This window comes from Canis lupus, chromosome 9 (genome assembly GCF_003254725.2).
Source record: "Canis lupus dingo isolate Sandy chromosome 9, ASM325472v2, whole genome shotgun sequence".
Taxonomy (NCBI): domain Eukaryota; kingdom Metazoa; phylum Chordata; class Mammalia; order Carnivora; family Canidae; genus Canis; species Canis lupus.
In genome coordinates this window covers 41,790,723-41,812,344 of record NC_064251.1, presented here as the reverse complement: position 1 = coordinate 41,812,344, position 21,622 = coordinate 41,790,723, and the positions used below count along the sequence as shown (strand labels likewise).

Below are 21,622 nucleotides of genomic sequence, written 5' to 3'. Positions count from 1 at the left end.
AGACACCCAGGCTCCCCTAGATTTCATTTTTAAAAATAATCTCTACATTCAACATGGGGATTGAACTCATAACCCCAAGATCAAGGGTTGCATGTTCTACCAACTAAGCCAGCCAGGTGCCCCAATGTACACGGTTTAGAAAAAAATTTGAAAATGTCTATCAGTATTTTAAATTCACATACCCTTTGTCTATCAGTGCAACACCAGGACATCATTAAATGGATACATTCATGTAAGTGTGAAAATAGGAGCCCAAAAATATTCCTTGCAGCACGGTTTTTTTTTTTTTAATATATAAAAAGGGTTGGTTTATTGTAGTTCAAATACATAAACTGAACATTCAAACATGGCACGGTTTATGATGAAAAACTAGATCCAATCTGAATGCTGGTCAATAGAGGACTGATTCCATAAGTTTTTTTTTTTAATTTTTATTTATTTATGATAGTCACAGAGAGAGGCAGAGCATAGGCAGAGGGAGAAGCAGGCTCCATGCACCGGGAGCCCGACGTGGGATTCAATCCTGGGTCTCCAGGATCACGCCCTGGGCCAAAGGCAGGCGCCAAACCGCTGCGCCACCCAGGGATCCCTGATTCCATAAGTTTTAGTAGACATGCAGTGATAGAATAATGACACTCCCCCCACCCTGCCAAGATGGCCACATCCTAATCTCTGGAACCTGAAAATACGTTACCTCGCATACAAAAGAGACTCTTCAGGTGTGATTATAGTAAGGAACTTAAAATGGGATAATTAGGGACTCCTGGGTGGCTTAGTGGTTGTGCATCTGCCTTCCGCTCAGGTTGTGATCCCAGGGTCCTGGGATTGAGTCCTGCATCAGGCTCCCCATAGGGAGCCTGCTTCTCTTTCTGCCTAAGTCTCTGCTTCTTTTTCTGTATCTCTCATGAGTAAATAAAATCTTAAAAAAAGAAAAGGGAGACATATCTTGGATTATCCAAGTAGGCCCAATGTAACCATAAAAATCTCTCTAAAAAGGCAGGAAATCAGAGGAGAAGACAATTGTGATATATAGAGACTGAAGTGATTTGGGATCACAAGCCAAGGAATTTAGGCAACCTCTAGAAGCTAGAAAGGCAATAGATGATTCTCCCCAAGAGCCTGCTGAAGGAATACAGGCCTGCCAACACATTCCAGACTTCTGGTCTCCAGGATTGTTATATAATAAATTTGTGGTTAATTTTGTTACCACAGCAATAAGAAATTAACACACCTGTATACCAGAGGACTTTACAGCTATTAAAAGAATGAATTGGAATATATGCACATATAGGAAGACAATCCAGTATTTAAGTTTTTTCCTGGCAACACAATTGAAAGAGCCAAAGCATGCACACAGGGAAAGGCAAAATGTAATCACTGCCAAGAAAGTAATGGAGAGTTAGGGTGATCTTACACAATCTCATTACTGGCTTCTTGACCATCTGTGAACATAAACCGAGGACATTAGTCTTTGCAAATTAGTCTATCAACTGCCAACAGCAATAGTATCAGTATAGCATTTATATTTTATTTTATTTATCTTTTAAAAGATTTTATTTATTCATGAGAGACAGAGAGAGGAAGAGACACAGGCAGAGGGAGAAGCAGGCTCCATGCAGGGAGCCTGATGTGAGACTCGATCCCAGGTCTCCAGGATCATGCCCTGGGCTGAAGGCGGTGCTAAATCGCTGAGCCACCCAGGGTGCCCTAACATTTATATTTTAATAGTTATCATTTATTTAGCAGTAACCATGGGCCAGGAGATTTGTGTATTTTATATCATTTATCCTTGGACCAACTCTGTAAGACGGGTTTATCTTCATTTTATAGATGAGAAGAAAATGGAGGCTCAGTCAATATGTGATCAATCTATAATCTTTTTTAAAGATTTATTTGAGAGAGAAAGAGCAAGTGCACAAATGTGGGGTGGAGCTGGGGGCGGAGGGAGCGGGGAGGGGAGAAGCAGACTCCTGACCGAGCAGGGAGCACCATGTAGGACTGGATCCCAGGACTCTTGAGATCATGACCTGAGCTGAAGGCAGATACTTAACCTACTGAGCCACACGGGCGCCTTGATCAACCTATAACTTTTACTGCTGTCTTATTTTTTAAAGATTGTATTTATTTATTCATGAGAAACAGAGAGAGAGGCAGAGACACAGGCAGAGGGAGAAGCAGACCCCGCCAGAGGCAGCCGGATGCTGGACTCCATTCTGGAACTCCAGAATCACGCCCTGAGCCACCCCAGCGTCCCTGTTACTTTATATTGTGTTCTTCTGCTTGGGTCTTGGAAACAATTGTAAGAAAAAGGCCCTGTTGTGTGATGCACAGAGGCCTTCATAATTTAGCCTCTACCTGCTCCTTTTGCCTTCGTTTCTTATCACCCTCTCCCTTGCTAGCTCTGTCCTGGTCCCATTTCAAGGGGTTTCCCAAACAGGTCCCTTTTTACCCCCACACCCCTACCCCACCCCCCCGCAGCGTAGCAGTCTAAATTTACGCCTCTCTCTGTCTGGAATGCCCCCAGATAGCTGCATGTCTTTCTCCTTCGAATCAGTTTTCTTCACAGATGTTACCTCCTCAGAGCGAGAGTCAGAAACGCCCTACACAACCCACATCCCACACAAACCTCTGCCATCATCCCAGCAAGACTGTCCCGTCCCCTTCTACTGTTCAGCTCTTCTTCAGGACCCTCAGCACTCCCGACATTACGTCAGGATTATTCACTGTCTGCCTCCATCACCGCTCTAGGGTCTCATGCTGAGGTACTGGGGTCCAGGACTTTACTTTTTCTTTGTGGGGGATGGCGGGAATGGGGCGGGGTGGGTAACCGAATGACACAGTTCAGACCCTCACGAGATGCTGCTGCCGGTGAATAGCTGGACTTCTTCCATTCCAGCCTGGATTCCTCTTCTTCCTCCCTGGAATTATCGTCTCTTGCCGCCAGCCAGCGCCGAGAGCTCCGGCTCTATCTCAGGCGCCCAGCCTCAAAGACGTGCACTTTTTGCTCCTTCTGTGAGATTGTCTCTTCCACTTCCCTCTCAGAAGACCTTTCTTTTTCTTTTCTTTTTTTTTTAAAGATTTTTATCCATTTATTCATGAGAGACACACAGAGAGCGAGGCAGAGACACAGGCAGAGGGAGAAGCAGGCTCCATGCAGAAGCCCGATGCGGGACTCGATCCCGGGACTCCAGGATCATGCCCTGGACCGAAGGCGGGCGCGAAACCGCTGAGCCACCCAGGGATCCCCTCAGAAGACCTTTCTTATCACTCCCAGTGGCCGCCAGGACCCCGCTGGGGGCTCCCCTCCGGAGGTCTGCAACACTTTGTATTTCCCCCATTCACGGCCTCGGTTACTCCTCTGCCACCCATCTCCGAATTACAAAGCGGAGGCTGCCGTTTCTTTAACTTCACCCGTAACAAGCAAATGCCCAACACTTACTACATCAACGATTCATCCGGGCAATGAAACGAAAGTTAAAAGTTGGGCTCTCTGTCTCATTATTCATGATTTGTAGTCTGTCCTTAATGACCCTAACCACCTTTCCAGGCTTTGTTTCGGTATTTTTTGTTTTTTTTTTTTTTCTTCTTCAATTGGCGGGTGTCTCGGCGGCGTTCCTCAGGCGCCTGCCCCCTTACAAAGGAAACCCGAGGGATCACCAAGCGCCACCACGCGAGAGCCCGGCATAGCTTACACCGACAAGATGGCGGCCGCACCTCAGCGGCCACGAGTCTCCACCCACTCAGGGAGGAGGCCTGCGTCATGTGACCCTTCCCGAGCCTGGCACCGCCTCCGGCCGCAGTGCCTGACGGGAGCAGAGCGGCGAACGAGGGCGTCGGCCATTTTGTGTCTGTTTCCTGTGGGACGCGGTCGTGGCCGTTGGCTCGGACGAGTGAGCGATTTTTGCCTCGTTTTTCCTGCTTGTCCCCCCCCTCCCCCCGTTTTACTTTGTCAGTAGAACGCAGTTATGGGTCGCAAAAAGAAGAAGCAGCTGAAGCCGTGGTGCTGATATCCTTTATCGGTTCGAAGTCGAGGCCGAGCGGGGGCGCCGGTTGGTGGTGGCTGGGACTGGGAGGCCTTGCTCCGGCCTGTGGCGGAGGGTGTCCGCGATCTAGGCCTCGAGGTGGGTGGCTTGGTGGCCAGAGCCGGATTTGGGAAGACTTCGCAGAAAAGGGAAGTCCCTAGGGCGAGAGGCTCTGGCAGTTGGGGGTCGTGGGGCTCCGTGACTCAGGAGGTTCTTGCTTCGGTGCTCCGTTGGACCCCGCCACCAAGGACAGTGTCCCCTAAGGATGTTCGGCCCCCCTCCGTTGTTTTGGTGCAGTTCAACAAAGGGACTTCTTTTCAGTATAATACGCTGATTGAGTACACGGAGGGTTAGGGAAGATCTTCCGGAGTCTTGTCACCCACTTTTTCCGTTCTATTGTAGATTCAGTGGTTAAAGGCTTGTGTTAGTCAACCCTGGTTTCGAAACAGCACCCCCCCCCCTTTTTCCTTTTTTTCTTTTTGGCCGGAGTTGGGGGGGAGAACTAGCTTCCGCGTCTCACCCGCTGGCGCCTTAATCTTCAAGGAGCGCTCTCAAGAGGGTGGAGTTTCTTAGGGTGTATTACCTGGCTTTGGAAGACTAAAAAAATGCTACTTATTGCTTACTAAAACGTGGCGTCTTTCTAATACTTTTTCCGGAAGCGCTAATACACCTTACATTAAAACTGATTTTACTCAGCTGTTTTGTACTTAAAAATTTCTTACAGAATTGCATTTATTTATATGCTTGTTGAAAAACGGTCACTAATTTTTTTCATGTGCTTTTAGGAAAACCTAGCTAATGAGATAAAAATGCTGTTTTATTAGTGTACGTCTCTGAGTTTTAACAGATTCTTGGCAACAAATTTGTAAAGGAGTTACAGCCTAATGGATTGTTCATACGAAATTATGTTATTCTTATCCACTATGAGCTTATTTTTGGATCTAAATAATATAAATATTCTCAAATTCCAGATTTTGGGTAGATTTTTAATATTTCGATTATTTTTGTTTTCTACTTAATGTATTCTATTTTGAAATTCAGTGTGACATAAACTTGGGGATTTTTAAGCATTGAACTGTTCAGTCCACAGTGTGCTTTTTAATTGTTGAAATACCGAACGCAAAAGGCAGTTTCACTTAAATCTTTGTTAAATGTAGGGATTTGACAAAACTGTATTGCTGATTACTGAGATGTGTTCATTTGGAGGTGGTGAAGAGAGATTAAGGGTTTCCAGGAAACTTAATAGAATTACATAGCGAGATAATTCCAATTGTAGAATAAGTATCATAAGTAAAGTTTGTATAAAGTACATTTTTGTTTTTGGTTTTAACTTTTTATATTTTAACATTGCTTCTGTTCTCTTATAGGACACTTTTTTTTTTGGTAACCAGTGTCTTTACTGTTTTTTGTACCTTAACAACATTGATCAGGTATTGTAATAGAGATTTTGATGATGAGAAGATTCTTATACAGCACCAAAAAGCAAAACATTTTAAATGCCATATATGTCATAAGAAGTTGTACACAGGACCTGGTTTAGCTATTCATTGCATGCAGGTAAGAATTTTTTTTTCTGTATTTAATTTTTATTCCCTTCTTTGGAAATCCCATGGAAAAAATTTTGAATTTGACAGCTGTAGGGTTTTGTTTATTGCAAAAGATCAGATGTGGTCAGTCAGCTTTTAAAAAAACCAGACACTTTTTTAGCCATTAAGATAATTGGGAGTTTTTTTTTTTTCCTTTACATTTAAGGAAAGTTTGTGTTGATAATGTTTATTTCTGAATTACTGATAATATTTTTTATCCTAGATGATCTTGGTGACAATTAAATTGAGGTCCCAAACTATCCCCTACTCTGTACTTGGGTTAAAGAACAAGGATCAGTGGCTTGAATTTTGTGGTCAGTCTGACCAGTTCTAATCCCATGAAAATTAATGCATAATTAGCTACCATTACTCACTGCCATTGAAGGATTTGTTATATTCTGTTGCCTGGGGATAGGCTTACTTCAGTTATTCCATGGACCTCTTTTGGAATGGTAACATTGGGTTTCATTTGGTAATTTCTGGTTTTCTTGAGTTTTTTCACTACTACGTAGGGAGAACTTTACAATTTATATTTTTAAAGACCTAGTAAGTGCCATTATGTCTTATTCAACGTTATTTCTTCTACTTTTGCCAATCCTAGAGCTGCCTGAATTTTTGCCTAATTGGACCCTAGAGAGATGTGAGATGAGCAAATCCCTATTCATTGGAAACTACTGTTGGTAGGAGGCAGGGAGGTAAATTAAAATAAGATGGTTCCCCAAGTTTAAAAATAAGTTTATGAAAGAAAGTAAGTTTATATAGATCGTTTTCACTTCAAGTATATCATTATAACAATAGTATCCATTCAAAAATATTTTAGAAAAAAAGTATTTTAGAGCCTGCTACGTGCTAGACTCACAATTCTCCACTGTGGCAATCACTAGTTACATGGGGCTATTTAAAAGAAGTTTATTTTATTTTATTTTTTTTTAAAGATTATCTATTCATAGAGACACACACAGAGAGAGAGGCAGAGGGAGAAGCAGGCTCCGTGCAGAGAGACTGACAGTGGGACTTGATCGAGGGTCTCCAGGATCACGCCCTAGGCTGCAGGCGGCGCTAAACCGCTGCGCCACCGGGGCTGCCCTAAAAGAAGTTTAATATAAAAATTAAATATTTAACATCTCTATCACATTATAGTCATATTTCCAGTGCTCAGTCAAATGTGGCTGGTGGATGACTATTGTATTGGCTAGTTCAGTTACAGATTATTACTATTTATCACAAAAAGTTCCTATGAGAGGGCATTGTGCTAGAGGCACTATGGGTATAGCAGTGAAAAAAAATCCCCATTGTGGAATTTAGATTTATATGGTGGAAGAAAATAAACTAAATATTTAGTTTGTTTTTTGGTGGTGATTGAGAAAACTAAAACTAGGTAGGGGGCATAGGGAGGGCCACAAGGTAGGAAAGGCCTGAATGAGAAGCTGACACCTGGGGGGATCCCTGGGTGGCTCAGCGGTTTAGCGCCTACCTTCGGCCCAGGGTGTGATCCTGGAGACCCGGGATCGAGTCCCACGTCGGGCTCCCTGCATGGAGCCTGCTTCTCCCTCTGCCTGTGTCTCTGCCTCTCTGTCTCTCATAAATAAATAAAATTGAAAAAAAAAAAGAAGCCGACATCTGAACAGAGATCTGAAAGGAAGTAAGAGAAAGCTTCCAGGGAATAGCAAATGAAAGACCCTTACATATAGGAGTATTTTCATATATATATGTGTGTGTGTGTGTATTTTAATTTAATTTTTTTTTTTTTTAATTTATGATAGTCACAGAGAGAGAGAGAGGCAGAGACACAGGCAGAGGGAGAAGCAGGCTCCATGCACCGGGAGCCCGATGTGGGATTCGATCCCGGGTCTCCAGGATCGCGCCCTGGGCCAAAGGCAGGCGCCAAACCACTGCGCCACCCAGGGATCCCTGTGTGTGTGTGTGTGTGTGTGTATTTTAAAGATTTATTTATTTATTCAGAGAGAGAGAGAGAGAGAGGCAGACACACAGGCAGAGGGAGAAGCTGGCTCCATGCAGGGAGCCCGATGTGGGACTCGATCCTGGGTCTCCAGGATCACACCCCGGACTTCAGGCAGTACTAAACTGCTGCACCACCGGGGCTGCCCCTATTCTATATTAATGGAATAGGAAAAGGAAACAGTGTGCTTTATATAGGAGGTCTTACTTACTGTAGGCTGCTTTTTTAAAATTCTGAATGCAATGGGAGGTTTGAGAGAGGTACAGCATACTCGGGGTCACTTTTTTTTTTTTTTTTTTTTTTAATGATTATCCTGGCTGTGGGGTTGAGATTAGGTTGCAGAGGGCAGTGAGAATACTTAGAATGACTAGAGTATTCCAGGCAAGAGGTGATGGTGACAGAGAACCAGAATTTTCTGGCAGATTAGATGTGGAGTATAAGAAAGTGAGGAGTTACAAGATCTGAAGGTTTTTGGTTTGAGGAGTGAGAAATGAGTATCCATGGACTGAGATGTACAAAGCTACAGAAGAATTGGCTTAGAGGTGAGGATATCAGCATTGTGTTATGTTTAAAAAAATTTTTTTTAAAGATTTATTTATTTTAGAGAGAGAGTGAGTGGAGGAAGGGGCAGAGGAAAAAAATCCTCAAGCAGACAACCCGCCAAGCATGGAGTAAGGTGTTGGGGGCTCAGTCCTACAGACCCATGAGATCATGACCTGAGATGGTCCAACCAAGAGTTGGGCACTTAAATGACTGAGCCACCCAGGTGCCCCAAGATTGTGTTATGTTAATTTTGTGTATGGGTGTTTAATGTTGAGAAGGTCTATTGAATATCCAATTGGAGATATATAAGCAGTTGTATCTATAAGCCTGAGGTTCAGAGAGGTGGAAGCTGGAGATAGAAATTTGGAAAGATACCATATAAGGATGGCTATTTTAACCCATGATATTAGATGTCTGTTCTTCTTAGGGAGTAGAATATAGATATAAAAGAGGTGCAAGGACTCCACTTTAGGCCACTCCCAGGATTTAAAGGTTGGAAGATTAAAATATAACCATTCAAGAACATTGAAAAGGTAGGAAATCCAAGAGAATAGTGCCCTGGAAACCAAATCAAATGTTTAAAGGAATTATTTAACTGAGTCAAATATGGGTGAAGTGTGGGTGGTAGATCAAGGAAGAAGGGACTGAGGTTGGATTAATCAAAGTGGAGGTCATTGGTCACTTACCAAGAGTGATTTCCTAGAAGGATGAAGATGAAAGCCTGATTGGGGTGCTTTTAAGAGAAAACAAGGAAAATAGGGAAGTAGAGGCACTCTTTCAAGAAGTTGTACTATAAAGAAGAGCAGAGAAATGGAATTGAAGTAGGAGATTAGCTAAATTATTTCAATAATGTCTTTAAGTCCTTCTGTTTTTATAGTCTTTGTGTAATTTTACAGCAGCCTGTGAGATAGGCATGGCAGTTAAATCAGATACATCCTCCCAATTGTAAACCCAGGACATTAATAATATAGATGATAAACCCAGGACATTAATAATATAGATGGTTCACATCAGTGTTTGCTCCTATTTTTTCAGCCAAGACCATATCAACTTCTAGGCAAGATTGTAAGAAATCTGATTCTGGCTGGGATATTGGGAGGTAGTTAGGTAAATCATGTTATTTTTCCTTTCTTTCCAACAGCTTTTGATATGTTCATTCTTGGCCTTATCATTTAGAAATATAACCAAGACTAAGTTAATGTGTACATGAATACAGTTTTATTTTTTGGAGAACATAAGAATTTATCTGCACTTGTCAAGAATAGTAACATTCCAAAAAACTTAAACGGTGATTAAGTCACTTGTTCAGCAGCTTTATTCATTGATGTTTTAATCACAATAAGGAGCAGTGGTTCAAGATTGATAAAAAATTATGGTATTTTCTGGATTTCATTTGCATGTCACTGCTTAAAATCTTTGAGATACATATTAAATAAGAAAATACTTAGCTTTTAAAATTATCTTTCTGTTCTTGGGTGAAAGTGTCTTGGGAGGAAAGAAAAATTGAGTTTGGACAAATTTGTCCAAAGCATTACTAGCCTAAATCAGTGGTTCTCAAGCTTGAGCATGCCTCAGAATCACCTGGAGGGCTTATTAAAGCACAAATTGCCAGCCTTACCCAAGAGTTTATGATGCTGTGGGGGTGGGGGTATCCTGAGAATTTGCATTTTTAATAAGGTTTCCGGTAATGCTGATAGTACAGGCAAAATACTTTGGCATTTTTTAGCCTAAGTTAATGGAAGATGCTGAAGAGCCAAGACCACAATTTTACCATATTGGCAGAAGTTACCCATGTTTGAGTCTTAGAGACATTTGTTCTAGCAAAAACTGTACAGTGGAAAAGAAATTGTAGATTTCCAGTGTTTTAGAATAGAACTTCTTCCTCATTTTGAAGTACCAAATAAATTGAGAGTAATGACAGGATCACTGTTATGGCAGTGTTAAGTGCCTGAGGTGTAATTCATTACTTATGGGTAATGCTAATTGTAAATGTTACTTTTGTAGTTTGTAACTATAGGCTTGTCTCAAGATCCATTCTTGGAAATTTTATTTTAATTCAATATAATATGGCGGATTCATAAGCTTTAAGTCAGACTTGAAATATGTCTGATTTGAGTAGGATTGCTAGTTCGTTGATGATACTTAAGCAAGATTGTAGTAAACTTGAATTGATGCTTATCGAATCCTTACTATGTGTTAGACATTCTACCAAGTGCTTTTCATGTTCATTATATTTTATTTAATCCTAAAATGATCCTAGGTGTTAGGTACTGTGGATGGAATAATCTTAAATGATTTGCCTAATCCCACATAGTTAGTAAGCAAAACTCTGGGGGTTGAATCCAGAGAGATTCACTATAGAACCAGTTATTCTTAACCATTATACTAAGTTGTTTTCTGAGTAATTTCAAATTACTCTTCAAGGACTTTATGAAGCACTTTATCTAATAGAAGTTTGTTTTAATATCAGGTGCATAAAGAGACAATAGATGCTGTACCAAATGCAATTCCTGGGAGAACTGACATAGAATTGGAAATATATGGTATGGAAGGTATTCCAGAAAAAGACATGGATGAAAGAAGACGACTTCTTGAACAGAAAACACAAGGTAAAGGGCAGCCTGGGTGGCTCAGCGGTTTAGCGCCGCCTACAGCCCAGGGCATGATCCTGGAGACCTGGGATTGAGTCCCGTCAGGCTCCCTGCATGGAGCCTGCTCCTCCCTCTGCCTCTCTCTCTGTGTCTCTCATGAATAAGTAAAATCTTTAAAAACATTTAAAAGTTAAAAAAATATATTTAAAAAAAGAAAACACAAGGTAGATACTAAGATGTATGCATTTTTCATAACACAACTTCACTAATGAGAGCATTACGACCACTTTGATGTATAAATTTAATAGTGGATGTTAGATTTATTCAAAATTCCAATTTTGTTTTATAGTTTTTTTATGTCTTTATGTTTAGAATTGTATATTTGATTTGTGTATATATGTAATACTAAATGGATGATTCCAAATACTTTATTATGTTTTTGTTCCTAACTGGATTCCAAGTGGAATTAGCAAGAGTTGAAGTTTTTGAAAATCGTTTTGATTTGATTATATTACCACTAATAGTAAAATATTTTTTAGTGCTATTATTTGTCTTGGAATTTGTGATCACTGTCCAGATGGTAGAAGTCATTAATCACATAGAAAATTACCTTAAAGATTTTATTGAGAAAGAACCTAGGTAAGTGGGGGGTGCAGGGTGGTCAGAGAGAAAAAGAGTGAGAATCTCAAGCAGATCCTGTGCTGAGCTGGGGAGCCCAGACGTGGAGCTTGATCTCTGTGACCCTGGGATCATGACCTGAGCTGAAATCAAGAGATCCTCAAATGACTGAGCCACCCAGGTGCCCCATGAAATTTCGTTTTTTTATTTAAGTAAGCTGTACACCCAATGTAGACTTTGAACTCGAGACCCCAAGATCAAGAGTCCCATGCTCTACTGACTGAGCCAGCCAAGTGCCCAGAAACTTTTTGTTTTGAAAAGTCTTGTGGAGGGTGCCTGGGTAGTTCAGCGGTTGAGCATCTGCCTTCAGTTCAGGGCCTGATCCCATTCCAGGGATCGAGTCCTGCATTGGGCTGCCCGCAGGGAGCCTGCTTCTCCCTCTGCCTATGTCTCTGCCTCTCTGGGTCTCTCATGAATGAATAAATAAATATCTTAAGAACAAAAGCATTGCAGAGAGGTCAGACCTTTTTATCATAGTTTACCTTTTGGGATAAAATAGAAATCTGTTTTTTAATAGAAAACTGAGTTAGGGGATCCCTGGGTGGCGCAGCGGGTTAGTGCCTGCCTTTGGCCCAGGGCGCGATCCTGGAGACCGGGGATCGAATCCCACATCGGGCTCTCGGTGCATGGAGCCTGCTTCTCCCTCTGCCTGTGTCTCTGCCCCTTTGTCTCTCTCTCTGTGACTATCATAAATAAATAAAAATAAAAAAAAAAACTGAGGAAAATTACTTTCATCTATCAGACGAGGGGAAGTACTTTAGTTAACCTTGTTTAATATAGGTTGAAAATACATTTGAAGAGTAAAAAGAACAGTAGTGACTAAAGCTTTTTGTAAGGAAAATCTCATGAGCTAATTGCACTGAAATAATTTTTTTTAATGTTGACTGTCAAATTTGCTGAGTTTTTATTTTATGGGAAAAACTAATTAAAACTTTTTTAGCAGAGAGTCAAAAAAAGAAGCAACAAGATGACTCTGACGAATATGATGATGATGACTCTGCAGCTTCAACTTCATTTCAGCCACAGCCTGTTCAGCCTCAACAAGGTTATATCCCCCCAATGGCACAACCAGGATTACCACCGGTTCCAGGAGCACCAGGAATGCCTCCAGGTATTACATAAGGTTTCTTAAAATTTAAAATTTTAAGGATTTTTTTTTTACGGTGTAGTAGTATTAAAATCTTTCTCTTACTCCTTTAATATTTGTGATTTTTCGTTGTTGAAATTCTTATTTATAGGCATACCTCCATTAATGCCAGGTGTTCCTCCTCTGATGCCAGGAATGCCACCAGTTATGCCAGGCATGCCACCTGGGTAAGAGAACTTTTAATTGACTTGTGGGCTTGTGCCTAGTAATGATCTTTTTCAACTTGGGTGTTGTAAGAATTTTAAAATGTTACTTTGCCCTTTTTTTCTTCTTCTAAAAGGTATGGGCTCCATAAATATTAAACTTGTGTAGTAAAGGAGTCTACCAATAAATTAAAGGAATATAAATTTGCCTCTGAAAAGCATAGATTTTTGGGTTTTAGGATGTCTGTAGGCAGCCATCTGCTTCAATTGCATCTGATGTAATTAAAGTAGTTGGTTGTAGATTTATGTTTCTGAGATTCAGAACTGTCCATGACACTTTGTAGTTGTGACAAGAAGCAAACTCTGTAAATGATATTATTTGTCAAATCATCAAGAACTAAACTGAATATGAGGTGCTCTGCCTATCACTTTTACTTAAATATTGTTGGATGTGAAAGGTATACAATACACTTTCCCACTGTATTTTGAAAATCACAGTTAGATTTTGATTTTGTCATACATTTTCACAGATTGCATCATCAGAGAAAATACACCCAGTCATTTTGCGGTGAAAACATGTAAGCATCTCATTCATAATGTAATTCAGGAGGTATAATCATAATGTCATTTTTTTGTGTGTTTAATGGTATCTATTCAGTTGACTTCAGAAATTTTCTAACCTTCTTCTCTAAAACTTCTAAAATGTGTAAGCTAGTTGACACAGGTCTCTTAATGGAGGGAGAGAAAACATCTGTGAGGAAATAGTAATAGATCCATATAATATAAATAAAGCATTTTCTAAATGTGCAGCTGTTTTTCCCCAAACTGCTGAAGTAATGGAATTTAGCAAAATGTGTTGTTAGAAAGAATAGATATTCTTTTGCCAAATTAAATGCTTTATTATTATAGAAGGTAATTGGGTTTTCTTGTAATGAAATCTATAGAAGTTAATCTTTTGATTAAGTCCTCAATTAAGAATTCACAAATTTGTAACTTTTTAAGTGAATTGGACACTGATATTTGAAGGTGAGCTCTTTTAGGGGAAGGAAAATAAATACGGTTCTGTTTTTAATCATGGCTCAGTGTTAGGTAGCTATTATAAGTAGATATAGGCAATTGTATGAATTAGTTTTGACTGTTTAATTTTGGTGGTAGGGTTTTGTTTGGTTTTGTTTTGTAATCCTACCCCCCAAGAAAAACTTTACTCCACGGTGTACATTCAGTATTTTCCTTTGGAAAAATAATCTGATGACTCTGAAATAGTTCTTCCTTTTTATTTACGTTTTGTGTGAATATTTTCCAAGTGAGACAAAGGTGATTTTGATTTCCAATCATACATTTTAGATGAGGCCTCTTGTATATATTAAGGAAGGATAATTGTTCTCAGTGACTTTAAATATATGAAAGTGTTTTGTTAACAAAGACTGGTTTTTCCCCCTTTATTTTACTGGTAAACCCAAGAGTTTGCTGGTTTTTAGAGGATTTATTTTGATAGAATTGTTTTGGTGTTGTGTGTTCCTTCAGCTTGATTGATTTCAATATTAGGGGTCAAATTCAAGTCTTTTATCTGTTGTTTCAGGCTTTAGCCAAAATATTTTCTAATGATTTATACTGTTAATTAACTTGGGTTTGTTTCTTGAAATTTGCTTTCTAATAGAATGATGCCAATGGGTGGAATGATGCCACCTGGACCAGGAATACCACCTCTGATGCCTGGTATGCCACCAGGTATGAAATGTTATAATTTCCTTTTTAATATGACTGGCATGTTTTATTAGCTATTTTGGACATAGGTTTGTGGATGTTCATTTGTAATTTATAATTTCATAGGTTGGTGAGTTCTTTTTTTTTGATTACTTGGAGAGGTGTTAGCATGGACTGTGTGCTTTTGGTTTGGTTTTTGAGGGCATTTTTTTTTTAATAATAAATTTATTTTTTATTGGTGTTCAATTTGCCAACATACAGAATAACACCCAGTGCTCATCCCGTCAAGTGCCTCCCTCAGTGCAAGTCACCCATTCACCCCCACCCCCCGCCCTCCTCACCTTCCACCACCCCTAGTTCGTTTCCCAGAGTTAGGAGTCTTGGAGTCTTGATGTTTTGTCTCCCTTTCTGATTTTTTTTTTTTAAGGTTTTATTTATTTATTCATTCATAAGAGAGACAGAAAGAAAGAGGGGAGCAGAGACACAGGCAGACGGAGAAGCAGGGAGCCCGATTCGGGACTCGATCCTGGGACTCCAGGATCACGCCCTGAGCCAATGGCAGGCACTAAACTGCTGTGAGCTGCCCAGGGATCCCATGTTTTTGAGTTTTGAAACAGATAATAAACAGGTTTTGAAGCAGTCAAAATGAGTCGCAACCTATGCACCAAAGTTCATATATCTAAGAGGGATTGTATTTGTTAGGAATGTTTTAGACAAGGGGAAAAAGTATTTTAGATGAGTAACAGAGTCTTTTGACAAGTAATGGAGAAACTGATCAAACCATATTTAAAAATATAGGCATTTTTTGTCTCAACAAAAAAAGAAAAGTAGCTTCAGTGGCTGGTGATATCAAGAACCCATGTATTTTATTTTTTTATTTTTTGGTTAACTGTAGCTTTTCTCCCTCAGACACATCACTCAGTTGTTAGAACTCTGCCAAGAAAGGGTGTCAACAGCACAGTGCTCTTCTTTTATTAACTCTCCCAGAAGCTTCCTAGCTTATTACCGTTGGCCACAAACAGGTCTAACGGACCCTCTAGCTGAGAGAAGCCTGTAAAAAACAAAAACCTTATCTTGACTTTGTATCCTATAATGTGGGGAGTGGAATATGGTAAGCCAAGTAGGTGTGCCACAGAGGCCTTCATGAGGCTTTCTCAGTTGGTTTCCTTGCTTTTTTTTTTTTTTTTTAATTTTTAAAAAATTTTTTTGGTTTCCTTTTTATATGTAATTCTAGCAAGTTTGTTTTGCAGTTGGTAGCAGATTTAGAAGTGCATTAAGTGATAGTTGTTGTAAGAGGAACAGGAAAAATAAAGCAGCAGCAAAATTAGCATCATTGCCAGAGCAACCATTAATTTGTACAATAGCTCCATATATCTTATATTTTGAGATGGTTTTAGGCAAAGTTATGTTGAAGTATGAAGAGTGCACTAGTGATGGATTTTATAAGAAAATTTATTTCAGGTGCTTAATGAGAGGCACCTGGCTGGCACAGTCATTAGAGCATTCAACTTGATCTTGGGTTTTGAGTTTGAGCCCCATTGTTGGGTGTAGACATTACTTAAAGATCATCTCTAAAGTGCTTACAGAAACAAATTACTGGTTTAATTAATTAGCTTATTATTAGTTAATAAATTGTTAGTTTTCTGGAAAAATATTTATGGGTATATGACCTACCTATGTAAAAACCTAAAGTTTTTACAGTAATTTGAGTTCAGAGAGCATCCAGCTGTTGGATGATGGAAGTAATTCTCATGTGTCACAAGTTTGCCAAATCAGTAACATCAGTAAGCTTAATTGCTGCTTTCCTCATATATAGAATCTCTAGTGGTATCTCATTTCCCAAAATTCTGAGGACACACAAAGGAATAGAAAGGTTGAGGCAAGATTGTTCCAGTGGACAAATGCCTAAGTTGTTTGGATTTCATTGAATTGAACAGTTCATCAGTAACTTTGTAGTATTAGAAGCTTGCTTTATTTATTTACTTGTTTGCTTATGAGAGCATGTTAATAAAGTTTTGGGAACTTTTTTTCTGAACTAAATGTTTCAACATACCCATTCCCCTACATTTCTTCTCTACAGGTATACCCCCTCCTGTTCCCCGTCCTGGAATTCCTCCAATGACTCAAGCACAGGCTGTTTCAGCGCCAGGCATTCTTAATAGACCACCTGCACCGACAGCAACAGTTCCTGCTCCACAGCCTCCAGTTACGAAGCCTCTTTTCCCCAGTGCTGGACAGGTAAGGTGACATTCCTGGAAAGGAGTGCACGTATAGTTAAAGGTAAAGTGTAGTTGTTTATAGAAATCCTTGAAACTGTTATAGGTCAATTTTTTTGTTTATAATCTTTTTAATATAATTTATTAAATACAAAGAAGTGTTCTGTTCTCTTCCATGTTTACACACATTGATTTCCTCTACTCAAAAAAGATTGACTAGAGCCAGATAGTTTTGTTTTGTTTTGTTTTGTTTTTTTTCATAGCTGTGAACTCTGGTTATTCCTTAGCTTTAGTTAGAAATGAAAGTTTAATTTCTGGGGACTTAAATACAAGATAATGTTTAGAGGTCCTCCTTTATCTCTTAAACTGTGAGTGGAATAAACCAGAGTCAAAGGTGAAAATCCTAAGATCTCAGCAAATCATTTGTTGGACTCCTTATGACAATGCTATACTTTGGGAGGAAGGATATCATTTGACTCACTTATTAGACTTAATCTTTTTATTTTTATTTTTTTAGACTTAATCTTTCCTACTGAATTTGTCTTTTTCAGAACTCAGAAGTTAAAGATGCTTTCATTATATATAGTATCTGTATAATTGTGATTTTTTTTTCTTTTTTGTCCCAGTTATATTAAAAATTAAACAGATGTATTCAGAATTAAGATCAGGATGTATGTTCTCTATTTTTCAATTTAACATAGAGGTTTTCTTTTCTTGATTTTTTTCAATTTGTAGTTGCTAAATTACACGCATTACTTATTAAGTCCCCTGTAAGCACATAACTTAGGTTTTTCAGGTGGGTGGGGATTTTGTTTATTGAGAGATGTCAAACTTAGGACAAAAACCTTGTCATTGATAGAGAATTGGATTGAAGTGTCAGTAGTAATGCATCTTTATTCTCAATTGAAGGTATCATTTTTGAAATAGCACAGTGCAAAAACACATCCAGTTTTAGAAAAGAAACTGGTTAGGTTTATTGGTATAGAATAAAAAACTTTTTTTTGAGGCTCATACTGTTGCTTTGTATATTGTAAATGCATTAACTGCCTCTTTAAATCAGATTTGATTGCATTATATTTTGCGTTTGTAAAAATGCAATCTATACTGAAAAAAAGTCTACCACGTGGCTTATTTTCACCCATTTGTTTGGAGACTTTTCACTGTTTCCTTTCTTTTATGCTACAGATGGGGACACCTGTAACAAGCTCAAGTACAGCTTCATCCAATTCAGAAAGTCTGTCTGCATCTTCTAAAGCTCTGTTTCCTAGCACAGCACAAGTACGCAGGAAGTTGCAGTTTAAAATTGTTAAAATGGCTTTATAAACTTAACCCTTTGGACCCTACTTTAAAACTAAATCTTTTCCCAAAAATATACTGTTTAATTTTTTTTTAAGTAAAGTTAATGGTATAAAAATCAATGGTATTTGAAAATTTGAACTCATTAACAGAAAAAATGTACCCCAAACTCCTAAGGTTCTAAAGGGTTAAAAAGCATGTAAGCAGTAAATGGGTTATAGTGGCCAATGGTTACCCTGATGCATGATTAAGCTTTTTTGATTTATGCTGTTTAATGCATCACGTATAATGTAAGGGAATTTAGTACTCTGCATTTGGTTCTAAAGTTGGCCTAAGTCCTCATGTTTCAGATGTTTGGTATTACGGGAAGTAACTCGTTTATTACTGGTAACTTTATGCTTAGAAGATCCTACTAAACCCTTTGGTCCATGATAATCATCTAGCCATTGTTAATTGGGAGGACATTGTATTATCTATATAAAAATAATTTCTGAAGGGACATCTTGAACATGTCACCACTGATATACTGTATATGCTATGCTTAGTAACAAATTTATCCAAACATTTTTATTTTTGTAATTTCTAACTTTTTTTTTTTGAGGTGCTTGGTAGATTAAACTAATCTAGAGTAGTAAAAGTAGAACATGCTATTCTGATAAACTGTATTTCATAAGTCTGAAATAAATGCAAAGCTTTGAATAGCAATTATATATAGCAAGTAAAGTTTGGTGAGAAGGTAGATAACATCTTAGAAGTTACATTTGCAGTCTTGTTTTATTTCCACTGTTGAGTTTTGGATGTGACTTTGACTCAGCATCTTTTGATATTCTTACGTATCTTGATTTTTGCAGAGTTTTTATTATGTTAACTTTGTTTTAATTTCATTTAAAGTTTGGTCCTTTATTGAATGTTGGTATCTCACTTAAGTTAATTATAGTAGATATATTCAATTTTGCGTTTTATGTTCCATTAATGAAAGATTGTGTTTTCCAGGCTCAGGCAGCTGTCCAAGGACCTGTTGGTACAGATTTCAAGCCCTTAAATAGTACCCCTGCAACAACTACAGAACCCCCAAAGCCTACGTTCCCTGCTTATACACAGTCTACAGCTTCAACCACTAGTACAACAAATAGCACTGCAGCTAAACCAGCAGCTTCAATAACAAGTAAGCCTGCTACACTTACGACAACCAGTGCAACCAGTAAGTTGATCCACCCAGATGAGGATATATCACTGGTAAGTTTTTTATAGGCTTTTAACTAGCATAGTTTAAATACCATTGTAGCAACTTTTTAAAAAATATTAATTTGTTCAGTCATCTTACAATCAAATTTGATGCTTACTATGTGGTTTTTATTATTCTGATTTTTAAGAACCACAAAATAAAGTGAATATTGTGTTTTGATCTTAGACACACTCTTTCCTCTGCTCCCAGACTATTTTTAAAAGAAAACAGTAAGTTGGGTTCTTAAGTCAAAAATCATTTTAGTTACACATATATTAGTAAATGATGAAATTGTTAAATGTGAGGTAGATTCTACAGATCCTTTGAAGCTTATCTACTTTATTCACTAGACGCTTTCTTACTGAGGCAGTGTATAATTCCTGGAATGTTGTTAGCTATTTTTCAAATATAAAATTAGGTGAGGTTTTCTTGAGGCATTGAGATTTAAATAGTTGAACTGGTTTGTGGAGGAAAAATAATGATTGGGAAGTAAGGGTACATTTTTAAAAAGTTACTCTGTAAGATTTTGGATGTTTGCCTTTTATGCTTAATGACTTTCTGCATCCATTCAGATGTTTAACATTGTGTTTATTTTTATTTGTAGGAAGAGAGAAGGGCACAGTTACCTAAATATCAACGTAACCTTCCTCGACCAGGACAGGCTCCTATTGGTAATCCACCAGTTGGACCTATTGGAGGTATGATGCCGCCACAGCCAGGCATCCCACAACAACAAGGAATGAGACCCCCAATGCCGCCTCATGGTATTTCTTTTTAGAAATTTATTTCTGAATTATTTATTTATTGTATTTATATTTGCTATATTTGTATGTAGTGGGTTTTCTGAGTATACACATAAATTTATCTGCAAAATACATTGCATTTAAAAGTATAAAGCACAAACTCAATCTATTTTTTGTGTTTTAAATGTGTTTTTTAGGTCAGTATGGTGGTCATCATCAAGGCATGCCAGGTTACCTTCCTGGTGCTATGCCACCGTATGGGCAGGGACCGCCAATGGTACCCCCTTACCAAGGTGGGCCTCCTCGACCTCCGATGGGAATGAGACCTCCTGTAATGTCGCAAGGTGGCCGTTACTGATCTTACTTCATCCAATCTAATAGGTTTGGAGATTAAACCTTTTCTCAACTTGTGCTGTTTATATAGCCAAGCTTCCGTCAATAAGGCTTCATTGTGACTTTAACAAACATTATCTTCCCACATACCAGGAACTATTGGACATTTATTTTACATGGGAAAAATTATTTGGAATAATAAAGCAGGAACTTTTCCTGAAGTTGCAATTTATACTGTATGGCTTCTTTTTCATGTTTCATCTAGGTTTTTAGAAGTGAAGTATAGTAAATTTGGTTCGTTATATTGTGAAGGCGCTGGAATTACATGAACATACCACCTTAATAAAGGCAAGTTCTGTAAGCTTACATTGCTATTTGTAAAGTTATGCCTTCACAGCATTTCAGATGCTGTTGGACTTCATGTCCCCAACCTAGCTTGGTGAGGGCTGTAACTGTTTCCAAGACCTGTACATTGGAAGTCTGAATGTATAACAATATTTAATGTATTTAGAGTTCCTCATGTTGCAGGGTTTAAGAAATCTGACCCACCAAGGTCATGTGACTTTTCTGTACTGTTAAACTTCATTGTAATAAAATGAGAGAAAAACTTATGCCTTTTTATTCATAACCCAGCTGTGGACCACTGCCTGAAAGGTTTGTACAGATGCATGCCACAGTAGATGTCCACATAATAAAATTCATAGTTACTGATACAGTTTTGATAAATCATTGGATTCTGTCTTTGAATTGTAGGTGTTGCTTAGCTGCATGTTTTAAACTGGACATTATATATAGAATTGTATGTTAGTGCTTAAGTTGACAGAAAAACTTAGGTATATATGAGTCTTATATAGTGGGTATGAAATCTTTATATTGTGTCACCATTCCTCACCCTTGGTGTCACTACATTAGATGTCCTAGATACTTAAAATGTAAACCTTAGTATATCCTCTTCCCTGCTGATAAAGCTTAGAGCCTAGTGCCAGACCCATTCATTTCCTTCTGATTATTTTTGAGACTGCAATACTGCGTGGACCTCAGAAGCTTTTCAGGTGTAAACTTCTAGAAGCTTAGGTGCATGCAGTAATAGTTTTTTTGCTGTTAATGGGTTGGAATCTTTTCTAAGTATAATGCCAAATGATCTAAATGTGCCTCTGTTAGGATGGTTAACAGATGGATTCAAAATTTTTTATTTTATTATGCTCCTGGAAATTACATTATTTCTTTAAGATGGCTACCTTCTTTTATTATAAATCCTCAGTGGTTTTTCTCTTAACTTTTTCATTCTTGGGAATTTGAATGTTACTGTGTCCTGTGAACAACTTTTTGGTAGAGGTGACACTGCTATTCAATATATCTTTGTGTTACAAGTCTCCTACAATAACAGCTCTTGTTGACATTTTTTGGCATCCATTTTTTTTTTAATCTATTTTTG

At 38.5% G+C, this 21,622-nt stretch overlaps 1 protein-coding gene across 7 annotated transcripts; it reads left to right on the top strand.

The window, feature by feature from the left end:
* Positions 1-3,812: 3,812 nt before the first annotated feature.
* ZNF207 (zinc finger protein 207) lies at positions 3,813-20,900 on the top strand. Of its 7 annotated transcripts, none has more exons than XM_035721465.2 (12): positions 3,813-4,006; positions 5,453-5,579; positions 10,582-10,720; positions 12,321-12,491; positions 12,619-12,694; positions 13,201-13,248; positions 14,328-14,398; positions 16,455-16,612; positions 17,776-17,868; positions 18,880-19,122; positions 19,716-19,875; positions 20,052-20,900. In XM_035721465.2, exons 1-12 carry the CDS (start codon positions 3,966-3,968, stop codon positions 20,210-20,212), a joined length of 1,488 nt encoding a protein of 495 aa, XP_035577358.1. In that variant the 5' UTR covers positions 3,813-3,965; the 3' UTR covers positions 20,213-20,900. The 7 variants fall into 7 exon arrangements, with proteins under 7 accessions (XP_035577358.1, XP_035577359.1, XP_048970754.1 ...); XM_025439597.3 differs by having other exon boundaries at positions 3,814-4,006; positions 12,324-12,491; XM_035721466.2 differs by lacking the exon at positions 13,201-13,248.
* Positions 20,901-21,622: the final 722 nt, after the last annotated feature.

Coding starts and splice junctions, on each gene's coding strand:
- ZNF207 (XM_035721465.2), top strand. CDS start 3,966: ATGGGTCGCAAAAAGAAGAAGCAGCTGAAGCCGTGGTGCTG. Junction 5,580..10,581: donor TAGCTATTCATTGCATGCAG/GTAAGAATTTTT, acceptor TTTTAATATCAG/GTGCATAAAGAGACAATAGA. Junction 12,695..13,200: donor ATGCCAGGCATGCCACCTGG/GTAAGAGAACTT, acceptor ACATTTTCACAG/ATTGCATCATCAGAGAAAAT.